Source organism: Danio aesculapii, chromosome 8 (genome assembly GCF_903798145.1).
Source record: "Danio aesculapii chromosome 8, fDanAes4.1, whole genome shotgun sequence".
NCBI classification, from domain to species: Eukaryota; Metazoa; Chordata; class Actinopteri; order Cypriniformes; family Danionidae; genus Danio; species Danio aesculapii.
In genome coordinates, this window is record NC_079442.1 from 31,882,616 (window position 1) to 31,896,212 (window position 13,597).

The following is a 13,597-nucleotide window of genomic DNA, read 5'->3' on the forward strand; positions in this document are numbered from 1 at the left end:
CGAGAGTACACACGTCTTTTTCTTTCTTACTGATATCATAATTAGCCACCGTTTTAATAAACCGCAAACACAGGTCAGGATTTCTCTTTCAATCCTATGGCTGACAGGAGCTGTGTATCCCAAACTTCCATTTTTTTGCATGCTATTTTGGTCCATGACAGCGCTTCAATCAAACATGTCACCGTCAAAAAGATGCAAGAGTTTGTAAGCGAGAAAGGAAGGCTTGAACTTTGAGTAATGAGACAGCCGTGGACAGATCGTTCACAAACATCAGGAAGCACTCAGGAACTGATTTGTAACATATTGATCTGATGTTAGATGGTAAAATGTCACAGGTTACTGCGTGCAGAGGGTGCGTGTCGGAGTACAGTTGAAGAGGCGTCATGATCTCCACCACACAAGAACTTCATCACAGCTCTGCCCTTACCATCAATTTGTTCACGCTGCCATCTGCTGGCCAATGGAGGTACAGAAACCACCACCAACTGTGCTGTTGTTGTCCATGCTATGGCAGACTCTAAAATAGCGAATGTAATTAAGATGTTTACAATATGTATGAATTTTGAGTAAGTTTAACCTTCCAATGGTTTTATTTTTAAAATCATAGATAGATAGATAGATAGATAGATAGATAGATAGATAGATAGATAGATAGATAGATAGATAGATAGATAGATAGATAGATAGATAGATAGATAGATAGATAGATAGATAGATAGATAGACAGACGTAGGTAGACAGACAGACAGACAGACAGACAGACAGACAGACAGACAGACAGACAGAACGATAGAAAGACAGACAGACAGACAGACAGACAGAGAGAACGATAGAAAGAACGACAGACAGACAGACAGACAGACAGACAGACAGACAGACAGACACAGACAGACAGACAGACAGACAGACAGACAGACAGACAGATAGATAGATAGATAGATAGATAGATAGATAGATAGATAGATAGATAGATAGATAGATAGATAGATAGATAGATAGATAGATAGATCGATAGATAGATAGGCAGACAGATGTAGACAGACAGACAGACAGACAGACAGACAGACAGACAGACAGACAGACAGACAGATAGATAGATAGATAGATAGATAGATAGATAGATAGATAGATAGATAGATAGATAGATAGATAGATAGATAGATAGATAGATAGATAGATAGATAGATAGATAGATAGATAGATAGATAGATAGATAGATAGGCAGACAGATGTAGACAGACAGATGTAGACAGACAGACAGACAGACAGACAGACAGATAGATAGATAGATAGATAGATAGATAGATAGATAGATAGATAGATAGATAGATAGATAGATAGATAGATAGATAGATAGATAGATAGATAGATAGATAGATAGATAGATAGATAGATAGGCAGGCAGGATTCAATCATTAATCATTTAATTCATTCATTGATATATACAGACTGATTGATTGATTGACTGACTCACTGACTGGTTGATTGATTGATTGACTGATTGATTGATTGATTGATTGATTGATTGATTGAGTGAGTGAGTGAGTGAGTGAGTGATTGATTGATTGATTGATTGATTGATTGATTGATTGATTGATTGATTGATTGATTGATTGATTGATTGATTGATTGACTGAAACAGACAGATAGATTCTGGGCATCGCAGTGGCACAGTGGGTAGCATGAGCGCCTCACAACAAGAATGTCGGTGGTTCGAGCCCCAGCTGGGTCAGTTGGCATTTCTGTGTGGTTCGCATGTTCTCCCTGTTTTCGCGTTGGTTTCCGCCTGGGGCTCCGGTTTCCCCCACAGTCCAAAGACATGCGCTATAGGTGAATTGAATAAACTAAATTGGCCATAGTGTATGTGTGCGAAAGAGTGTGTATGGGTGTTTCCCAGTGTTGGGTTGCGGCTGGAAGGGCATCCACTGACTAAAACATATGCTGGATAAGTTGGTAGTTCATTCCACTGTGGCGAACCATGATTAATAAAGGGACTAAGCCGAAAAGAAAATGAATCAATGAATGAAATAGATGCTATTCCTGACAGCTGACTTCTACATTCTCTTCTTCAATCCATTCTGAGTGTCTCTGAGGCGGGTCACCTGACTGTGTTCTCCTCTTTGAATTGTTCTGCTCAAAGTGAACAACAAAAATCCTGTAGACCTCCAGCAAAACAGTGAGGATGTTCTTGCATGTGAAGAAGATCATCAGCTGGTTCAGAACACTCTCACGTATCATGAGGTACAGACGGTAAATCAGGAACGGTCCATCCTGCAGACCCACGGTTAGAAGAAGGCTCCAGACTTCACTGGAGCAGCAGGAAACGGTCCAGCCTGCTTCCCCACACGGCATGGTCTCTGACTGATCTTCCTCCTGGATTTTAGGATGACTGGTCTGGGTGAGAACAACGGGAAACTGCATCAAGGCCCAGGAGAACAAACTTAGCCCAACAATGATCACAGTTGGATTTGTCTTCACTTGCGGCTCCTTAAAAGTGTCAAAGATGTCCAGGATATCAGCTCCAAGCCCCACATAAGCCATGAGAAGCTGAGATAGCTGGTCACGGGACATGTCGCCTTTCGGCATCAGCCAGCGGCCCACAACCAAAATGATCAGCATAGTCTGCTCTAGAGCCTTTGTCCAGTTCTCAGGATCAAGTTCCTCCAAGCCCTGTCTCACACACATGCACACACACACACAGACACACAAATAGTCTAATCACCATGGTAACAGACCAGACAGCAAGAGCACACAGTGAGACTGCGATAATTTGAATGCAAGAATCAAAATTGTTGTTAAGATGTTATTGTTACACCAGATTAAAAAGGTTCAAACAGTTTATGAGAACAAAATGATTGCTTTGACTCATTGGAGTGCCTGAACAAAAGATGCATTTGAGGATTTACCTAATAAAAGAGGACAACTGAGATGATACGGTTTCCCCTAAAAGCTTTTCAGTAAAGTCGCTGATTAGCTTTTGCTGAATATTTTGACAGATATCCTGTGAGCTTTCCACCCACATGAATGTGCGACAAAGAAATTGCCACAGTCATCAATATTAAACAATACACTGAATATTCAGATACGCAGCTGTCAGGAGGATACGGAGGTGAAATCTAAAATGTTAAAAGCAACTCTGCATTGGGAATAGGGTCTGGAAGATCATTTTCTGTATAATTCTGCAAAGTTGTTTTAAACTACTTTATACTTGCAATTAAAAAAGAAAAAAACTTCACTGCTGTATGTTTAGGCGTTAAATCATGATCAGTCTCTTGTACAGAGATGGGAAGTAATGAAGTCAGGGCTGGATTAACCAATGGGCATTATGGGCACAGGCCCAGGGGCCCCGAGCGCGCTCAGATTTTGGGAGTGTCTATTTAGGCTAAGTGCAAATAGCGCACCTCCTTGGAATAAGCTAGTTGAGTGATTCACGCCCATCACCGTTTGATTTACAGAGACAATATAACTAGAGAGAGTGGAAAAACAGCAGTGTAAGTGGCGTAGCTTGTAAAGCACATGAACATGTTCTTCTTTTTTCCCCCACTACATATCAGATTTTTCCTACTCTTCATCACAAGGAAGACAATAGGAATCAATAATAAGTGTGTGTGTTATGGAAGACTCAGATTCATAGATCTGGATTGGAGAGGTCTTGTATCCAAATCATATGCATTATAAGTGTGTAAGTTATGCATTAAAAATACCCTTAAATATAAATTTTTAGTAATGCTTCAGTGAACTGGAACAAGTATATTAAAATCCATTAATTTTCACTAGTTGTATTAGTTTTTTTTTTTTAAGTGTGCTTTAAAATGCTTTAAAAATAAGTTAAATCTTTGTAGACTAGAAATATATACTGTATATCATTTATGTTAAAAATACAGGCAATAAAAAATATTTTATTAATCTTATAATAATCAACTATAGGGGGGCGGCCAGGTAGAGGGCCTACAAGACATTGTGCCCAGGGGCCTCTGAATTCTTAATCCGGGCCTGAATGAAGTACAAATACTTTGTTACTGTACTTTTTTCTGGTATTTCTGGTATCAGTACTTTTTATCAGACAACTTTTTACTTTCACTTTTTCATTTTTACACAAATACCTGTACTGTAATTTACTTTATTTCCGATGAGTACATATTTTCTTAAATAGAATTTTAGTTACCTAATCACCCACCACATGTCTTTGGACTGTGGGGAAACTGGATATTTACCTACCTAGTGAAACTAAAACATGTAGTAGTAATGGGTACTTTTTACTTAAGTACATTTTTGAGGCCATGCTTCTTTACTTTTACTTGATTGCAGAAGTCTAATCAATGTTTCAACTTTTACCAGAGTCTTTTTAAATATCTAAGTATCTGTACTTGTACTTGAGTAAAGGATGTGTACCATCAGGTTTAGTTTCCCTGAACAACTTCTACAAAAGTTGAATCACTGTGCAAGCTAAAATTAGAACTTATTTTCAGTAAAAGACAAAATTTCCAATTGTAATTTTTAAGACAAATTTCATTCTTGGTTCTTCATTTTTCATGATGAGAAAGTTGTTATTCAAGTTCCCAATGGAAGTCACTGAATGCTTCAGTGAGCAGCATTGGGGGTAACGCATTACAAGTAACGCGAGTTACGTAATAATATTATTTTTCTAAAAAATAAGAAAAGTAACACATTACTTAAAAAAATTAAGTAATAATATTTTAGTTACTTTTTTATAAATGTAACTCGAGGTACATTTTAGATTAATTAATTTGCTTTTAAAAATAGTTTGTTGAATTAAAATGAGTACTCACATTGAATCCCACATATAATTAGAAAATGAGCTCTCCGCGGGAACTGACAAAAACTAAGATGGCAGAGCCTTACATTTCTGTGATGGAAGTATTCTCATTATTTTGAAACATGGAAGAAAGGGGGATAGTCTAAATGGACAGTGATTTTACTGAACTAATAAGACAAAAATACAGCAAAGTAGCAAACACATTGCTTTCAACTTTCAATAATCTGTATATATGGCATGTGTAGTGTCAGTAAGTTTTCAGGAGGTAACATTATTCAAATTTTTAATTCGTTTTTTTAAAGGTAAAGGAAGGTGTAGGTTATACAGTGTGTTGGTAAATGCAGAGCTCCTCTATTTATAAAAAAGAAAGAAAGAAAAACACCCTGCAAGTTTTGAAAGAGATCAAGCCTCAAGCAGGTATGAAAAAGTAACTCAAAGGTAACATAACATATTACTCTCCATAAAAAGTAATGCATCTAGTTACTTTTTGGGGAGTAACTCAATATTGTAATGCATTACTTTCAGAAGTAACTTTCCCCAACACTGTCAGGGAGTGATTTTTTGCAAAACAATCAATAAGTTAGAGGAAACTGCTGTGTTCAGATGTGTTGTGCTGTGATTATTAGTGTGTGGGTTTGAGCTCTTTAAAGAAGGCACATACAAAGGTGAAACTGAGCTCTCCTCAGTAATCTATTAATCTTCCTCATTCAATTCTTTCCCCAGAAATTTTTCAGAAAACAGTCTGCTTTCAATGCATGAATCAATTTCAATCCAAGGGTTTTATGTTTATTGCTTTCCCAGAAATTATGAGTGCTGAAACCACCAAAAGAGCAAAGGCAGAAAGAGAGAGATTCTGATTTTGTTCAAGGCTGTACCTGTACTTTTTTTCACTGGTCAAGTCAGAGTTTTATTGCTAAGGATTGTTTTCCACCCACCATTGTTAGCGGTATCTGGGAGAGGAGTTGTGGGTCAGAGTTTGTGCTTGAGTTGAAGGGTAGATTGGACTGTAGGAGGTTTAGCTCCAGGAACCAGACTGAGGGAATCACAGTGCTCAGATACAGAAAAACCATAGGTGAGAACCTGCAGAAGAGTGGGAGAAACGTCCCGTTAGTGGATGGAGGAATGTGTTAACACTTTACTTTTCACTTAGGACGTGTTACTTGTTACTTGGTTACAAAATGCTTTTTTCAGCCCTGTGCATTTTACACATATTATTCGTTTTTTTTACAGGGGTAGCATATTGTATACCCTTTTAGCTAACTCACAGTTTCAAAATTCATAACTGTATTTTCAGTTATTTCACACAAACCCTGCTGTGTAAATAACCTTAATGAACTAAAACCTGTTAAGTATTCGTCAAGTATTGCATGATCCTCTCTTTAGTAATGATCCGCTCTTTAGTCTAAGTAACAAGGGCTTCCATTGGTTATTTACGATTTAACATATAAATACAAGCCTCAGCTGAACTTGTGTCAAATGTAATAAGGCTTTGTAGTTTTAGATGCCTTTATTTATATTTACATGAGTTTCTGTGATTATGGATATAGATGATAGTCCCAAAGAGAATAAAGATTTGACTTTAGAGACTTTTAGACATACTGAGAGAAAAGTCTGGAAGTCAGACCTTCAGAGTGAAGGCAGAAGATCTGAAATCCATCCAGGAGCATCACTGGTTGGGGAAAATATGGAACAGAATGTATAAGGTCCAGAAGCCTCAAGGTTCCCGTGGTAAAGACTAGAGGGGCACCGAATGGGACACTTCCCCAGGCTTCAGAACATGATTTCAAGTGAGGGGGCCCTGAACAGGAACTTCTGCATACTGTTGGGCCCAGAATCTAAATCCCTAGAGAGTCCACTAACTCCACTGCCGTTTTCATTGACCAAAGACCCCCAAAAGGCTGTAAGACTAACATGTAAAGCAAACAATTATTTACTGTCATCATTAGTGGTAAAAAGACAAGTGCTTGGGAAAGTTCACTGTGGCCAGCTTGAATGCACCATAAGGTAACTCTATTGACGCCACTCCAGCAAGCCAAAGGCAACAATGGAAGACCAGACCTGGGACATTTATACTGATCTTTTGTTAATGTTCATGTGGTAATAATCTGTGAGAGGCTTCTGCTTACTTTGTTTATTCTTATTGAATTAAAGTTATGAATTAAATATGAGCTATGAATTAAAGTAATAATTAACAATAACTGCTTTTCTGGGCACTCAATGAGCTTTACAGATTTGGGGGAATCTCCTCAATCACCACCAATGTGCAGAATCCACCAGGATGATATGACAGCAGCCATGCACACCACACACCAGCTTATTGGTGGAGAGGAGACAGACTGATGAAGCCAATTAGATGATATGGGGATGGTTAGGAGGCCATGATGGAAAGAGGCCAGTGGGCAAGATTAGTCATGATGCCGGGGAGACTTGTTTACACTTTTTGAAGAACATCACAGGATTTTTAATGACCACAGAGAGTCAGGACCTCACATTGACATCTCCACCAAAGGTCGGTGCACACTGACACTGACTAAATTATACGTTCATGAAGACTTAAACTTTGTTACTGTAGTGCCAGAACCCAGGAGGAAGAACAAAGAGTTTTCAGCTGGAGAGGCTTTCTTGTACTCTGGGGACAGTCTGGGGGGAACAGCCACCTATAGCTGCTCATTGAGGTGGTGCTGGAGCAACTTGCCCTCCAATGGGTCAAGAACAGGGGGCTGCCTTTCACAAGAGAAAAAGGGGGTCAATACCATTCATTGGATGCCAGATCCTGATGCCGTACATGGAGAAACAGAAAACAAAGCAACAGGGGGCTTACTCTAATTGCCCAAAATGCTCCAACAAGGATGAGGAGGAATCTATAGCTGTCACATGGGGTGGTTTTGTTATGCTTAAAAAAAATTTTATCTGGCTTAATTCCCAGTTGAAGTCATTGGCTTCAGTGTCTATTTCCACAATATATTTAATGTAAGCGAAACTTCCTGGTAATGTTGATAAGGCATTGTTACAGGAAATGGCTGTGTTCATATCTGTGGTGCTGTGGTTATTATTGTGTGGGATGGAGCTTTTTGAAGAAGGCACATAGGTCAAAGGTGAAACTGAGCTCTCCTCCACTCCTAATCTAATAATCTTCTGCAATAGACCTTTTTTTCCCCAGAATTGCAGACATTGTACTGAAAACCGTCCATGAATCAATTTCCATCCAAGCAAATTATGTTTATTGTTCTCCCAGAAATAAGAGAGCTGAAATCTGTCCAGTACCACCCTGTGTAATTACAAACATGGGCCTCTCGGTTGATGAACCACATGGCAGTGTGTTCAGGAGCCTCCCTCCCCTCTGTAAACTATAGCCTCTAGAAAATTGAAGTCTCAAGGGTGACCCCCAGCCTGTAAAAGGGCAGTGGAGATACTGTATATGTAATGAGTTGGGTAGGGCCAAGATCTGTTAAGAGTGGAGCAAGGTTGATGGAGCAAATGTTAATGAACAGCCTCCCACACAGCAGCTTTGAGCCCCATAGGAGAGCTCCGCAAGTGATCAAATGAGGACTCATGGAACATTTTTTTATGTGGCAGTCATCTGCGAGGGGGCTGCCACTTACTTACACTTTGATGTTTATTTTGAGTTATGGATTTAAGATTGCATTTATTGTTAAGATGGATCTTGCCTTCTTCCCAGAGCTTGAACCTCATTACACTGTTAAAATGTAGATCAGCATGTAGAACTGTAGAATGTAGAACAGCAGATCAGCATTTAACCTAAATCATTCATTCATAACTATCCTCTTCAGTTGTTGAGAGTTGATGAGCATTGCATACTTTTGGAAATCCAGTAAGTGTTTCAAAGAACACACCTTGTTTCAACTCCTCCCAGAAATCCGGTTCAAATCAACCAATGAGATGATGCCTTTTTTGTATTTACAAATGAAGTCAGAATTATTAGACTCCCTTTGAATTATTTTTCTTTCTTAAATGTTTCCCAAATGATGTTTAACAGAGCAAGGAAATTTTCACAGTATGTCTGATAATATTTTTTTCTTCTGGAGGAAGTTTTATTTGTTTTATTTCGGCTAGAATAAAAGCAGTTTAAAATTTTTTATGAATCATTTTAAGGTCAAAATTATCAGCCCCTTTAAGCCAATTTTTTTCGACTGTCTACAGAACAAGCCATAATTATACAATAACTTTCCTAATTACCCTAAACTGCCTAGTTAACCTAATTAAGCTAGTTAAGCATTTAAAAGTCACTTTAAGCTGTATAGAAGTGTCTTGACAAATATATAGTAAAAGTTATTAGAGTTATTAGAAATGAGTTATTAAAACTGTGTTTAGAAATGAGTTGAAAAAAATCTTCTCTCCGTTAAACAGAAAAAAATAAACAGGGGGGCTAATAATTCTGACTTCAAATGTACGTACGTTATGCATGTGCAATCCTACCGGTCCTACACCACCCAACCCGCTCCCATCCGGGTTCGAACCGCCGACCATTCGCATGGGAGTCGGTTGCTAACAAGGAGGCTGAAGACCATGTCTGTTGTTAGAGCACCTTTTGGAGGTCAGATGAGTGATGTTTACCTGCACAGCACTTCACTAGGGTGCCTGCTACACTCATCCCTCTAAACCTCACTCCCACCCAGGTCACGGCACCAATGTAACCCCACCGGTCCTACACCACCCAACATGGGAGTCGGTTCTGCCACCAAGGAGTCTAAAGACCATGGTCTCTAGCATCTGTCGCTAGAGCACCTTTCAGAGGTCAGATGAGTGAGGTTTGCCTGCACAGCACTTCACTAGCTGGCATCTGTTACACATCAGATGTTCAGTCAATGGTCCACAAGTGTAACATCTGAAGATAAAACTATACAGACAGTATTAAACCTCTATCGTAAGCTCCTGTGTAAGCAAGAAATTCCGAGACTTATCCAAACTGGCAGTGTTAACATAGCCTTATTAAAGCCACCAAATACTTCTATGTGTGTCAGATACTTCTGATTGGGTGGTAAAGCTGGGTCACACAACAGAGTCCAGTGCTGCAGGCACACCAGCACAACACAGACTGCAAATTACTCCCATTAGCTATGCAAATCCCCACTGACAGAGGCAAGCCTCTCTAAAGACTACAGAGACTTCAAAGTGTAGCGTGCATAAGAGAGATAGAAATGCATAGAAAAGTAGTACGGGAGAGAAAGGTTCAAATGGAGATCAAGGAAGAGTGAAGGGGATGATGAGAAGGAGGATGTTCTCAGCAGGTCCTCCGTCCATGTCAGCAGGAGTGCAGATTCTCATTAATAAATATCTTAGCAGAGCAATCTCAATGTACATACTTCTTAAAAAGTCTGACTGAACATGATCGTCTGATACTCTGTGTGAGTGCGAAGTTGCTAAGGCAGAGGTTGTTTTTTTTTCCCCTTCACTGTGTTATTATTATCACCCGTCCCCGCAAGACAGACTGAAGTGCAGCGCTTGAAGGAACGCAAGTGTAATTTCCCACGTTCTCGTTAGCGTTAATCATTATCACGGCTCCCTGCATTTCAGCCCTGAGTCTTTTAATACCAGAATGTTTGGAGAAACTCTGGAAAGTTATTTTTAAAAGGCAAAATGGATCCTCTTTTTACTTTTTCTTTTTTTTTTTGACCAACACCACATGTCCTACAGTCAACATAGTCTCATTCTTAAAACGTAGCCCTTAATACATTTCTGGAGATCGCAAATTATGTAGCCAGAAGGACGTATGGCTGCATTTCATCTTTAAAATAAACACTACGGGATGGTTATGACGCTGTTACTTTTCACGATTACCAGCTGACTGCCTACCCCCATGTGGAGGCTTTCCCACTGTTACCAGTTTGTCCAGTTAGCTCGCCATGTATGCTGGTGGACTTGAGATGCAGAGAGGAATTTGACCATGACGATGAGGTTTGAGTCAGGCGAAGAATGGTTCCAAAAAGTGGGTAAGACAAAAACAGAAGCCAAAAAGTAAAATAAACAAGTAAATAACCAGGTGAGAATGTGGTGAAATCTGAAAACGTGGTAAAAAAATCAGGCGAGGGCTTTTCTTTTTCTGGATTGCTTTTTAAAACTGTCGGCTGGGTATGGGGAAGTGGGTGGGAGGGTCAATCGGTGCTTTTGAAAACACTATGGTTGGGTTTAGGAAAGGAGGAGGGTGGGTCAGTCAATCGGTCAGTCGAGAGCGGACTCTGGTGGATATACCATATAGGTATTTGGCACTCTTCAGAAATGTATACAGCGGTAACTTTTCAGAATGAACCTGGGTTGCCTACAGTACAGAGTGAAAATAGTCCTTAATATATCCGTAATTAACTAAAAAGAAAAATAATGTCATTATTCCCATATAATGATACAAACAAATAAGATTTTCCTTTTTTCCAACAAAACTGTTGATTGTTGTAGCAGACATAATGCAGCTGGACAGGACTGAGACTTTAAAAATGTGTAAAATGTGAGTCACAAAATATGTTTATGTCATTAAAGCCATTTATTTTTACTTTTACAATTTTTAATAGTCAAAATGAAAATGTTGCACACTGGAAAAAGGTTTTTCTTAGAGTTTTTGCCTTGTTTCTAGTCCAAATATAAAAATAATTCCTAAATAAAGAAGCTTTTCCTACAGACAAGTAAAAAAATATTGTCCTATTTTACAAATTTATAGGACAATTTTTGGACAAGTAACAAGGCAAAAGCTCTTTAAAAGAAAAGCATTTTGCAGTGCTACAGACAGAAATTATTTACAGCTTAAAACACTTGTTTTTCTACAAAATCTCAGCACAAATTTCAATTATGTCTGGTCGGTGTTGTTATATTTAAGTTAATACTAGGACTATGATAGCATAACCTCACCATCTCCATTCTGCGTTGCGTGTGTATTTGACAGTGATGGCCATCTCCACCCCCAGCAGTGCCACACCCATCACCAGCAGCCAATAGGAAGCCTCACCCGTCACCTCCACCACACGCCACACCGTCATGACACCATGCACCGCAAACAGGAAGCGGCTCAGAAGAGCTGATAAGATGCTCAGGACCCTACACATTGTCTAGTTGGTGCAATCCTTACCAAAGAGACAGAACTGAAGAGGAGAGCAGAGAAAAGTTCAATTTGGTTAAATTAGTTAATAAACGTATAATTATATTTTTATAATTAGTTACCAGGGGTGTACACATCCAAGTGTAAATAAATGCTCTCATATGCCCTCAAATAATATTGTCCATTTAATCTAAAGAAGCATTATTTTATAAAATAGTCAGAATTGTTTTTCTAAAACCTTCTTAATAATTACTTTTACTGCATTTACCCAAAATTCTATGACATTTCAAACTATTTACATATGAACCACACTACAAAACATGAGGTAAAAAATGTAAGTGCCATAACTATGAAATTTATAATTAGCAGTAGTAATATAACTATTGAGATTAAAGGAATTTAATTAAATGAATTTAAACTGTTGGTAGACTGTTTCTTCATGCATCTGACCACCATCTACTAACAATGCACCCCTTGTAGCATCTGACAACGCTTACCTATAAACTATATTCAAGAGTGTCTAAGCCACCCTTGCTGAGTCAGGCGACAACTCGTCCCTTTTAAACACTATCACTCAGTACAATTTTTACAGCTCCATAAACCTCACTGCAGTAAGAACTAGAGATACTCCAGACAATACCTATGAATATGCTTTAATCACTCCCTGGAGGATTTCTACATTCAAAGAGATTCTCCCCGAACAAAGAAAACAAAAGTTTATTTAGACAGTGCACAGTCTGTACTCTACCTTACACACAGTGTTAGGGATAACGCATTATCTTTTCTAAGTAACGAGTAAAGTAACCTATTGATTAATTTTATTTGAGTTACTTTTTTAACAAATTTAATGCAAGTTTTTTTGTTTTGTTTTATAGTGTTTATAGTTTATTAAATTTGCTTTTAAAAAATTAATTATTGAAGTAAAATGAATGTGGTCACATTGAATCCCGCACGCAATGAATGAATGCAGGAAGAGACAGAAAGAAAGATGGGTCTTACATTTCTGCGATGGAAATTTTCTCATTGTTTTGAACACATGGAAGAAAACGAAAATAGAATTATCTGATTGGACAGTGATTTTACTTTTTAATAAGACAAAAATTACAAAAGTAGCAAATGCATTGCTTTAAACTTTGATTAATCTGTATATACGGCATGTATGTAGGATAACATTATACTACATTAATTGTTTAATGTTTTTTTAAAGGTAAATGAAAGTTATATAGAGCTCCTCTATTTAAAAAACCCTGAAAGTTCTGAAAGGGATCAAGCCTCAGCCAAGGAAACGCAAAAGTAACTCAAAAGTAACATATCACATTACTGACCATAAAAATTAACTAAGTAATGCAACTAGTTACTTTTTTGGGGAGTAACTCAATATTGCAATGCATTACTTTCCAAAACAACTTACTCCAACACCGATTACACATGAGTCTTAATTTTCAACCAATGTGGGTGGTTCTTCTTTTTTGTAATAGTAGTGTAATAGAAAAAAGCAATCAAGTCTAGATGACAATCCAAATATTATAACCCCATGGGCTGGTTTAATTAATCAAAAATCCAATTCTGATTAATTAAACCAGTCCATGGCATGGGGTTATAATATTTGGATTGTCGTCTAGACTTGATTTCTCTTTTGCTACAGACATTTAGTTCTCTGAAGAACAGAAATTTTAACCTGCAAGAAAAATGAATGTTAATGATTAACTACATTTCTTAGGTGAACATTTCTGAAATCTAGATATTTAATCAAATCAAAAAAGATGTAGCAACAC

At 38.1% G+C, this 13,597-nt stretch overlaps 1 protein-coding gene across 1 annotated transcript; it reads right to left on the bottom strand.

Annotated features, from left to right (window-relative positions):
• Positions 1-2,034: 2,034 nt before the first annotated feature.
• Positions 2,035-11,829, bottom strand: LOC130233971 (transmembrane protein 26). The gene is made up of 3 exons (XM_056464246.1): positions 11,636-11,829; positions 5,713-5,857; positions 2,035-2,670 (listed from the first exon to the last, which is right to left on the bottom strand). The coding sequence occupies exons 1-3, from the start codon at positions 11,827-11,829 to the stop codon at positions 2,035-2,037; spliced, it is 975 nt and encodes a 324-aa protein (XP_056320221.1).
• Between the last annotated feature and the right edge of the window lie 1,768 nt (positions 11,830-13,597).

Bases quoted from the DNA above. Each gene is read 5' to 3' on its own strand.
- LOC130233971 (XM_056464246.1), bottom strand. From the start codon at position 11,829: ATGTGTAGGGTCCTGAGCATCTTATCAGCTCTTCTGAGCCGCTTCCTG. The intron at 5,858-11,635 runs GTGAGGTTATGC...ACTCTTCTGCAG, and splicing joins CGCAACGCAGAATGGAGATG to GTTCTCACCTATGGTTTTTC. The intron at 2,671-5,712 runs GTGGGTGGAAAA...TGTGTGAGACAG, and splicing joins CCCAGATACCGCTAACAATG to GGCTTGGAGGAACTTGATCC.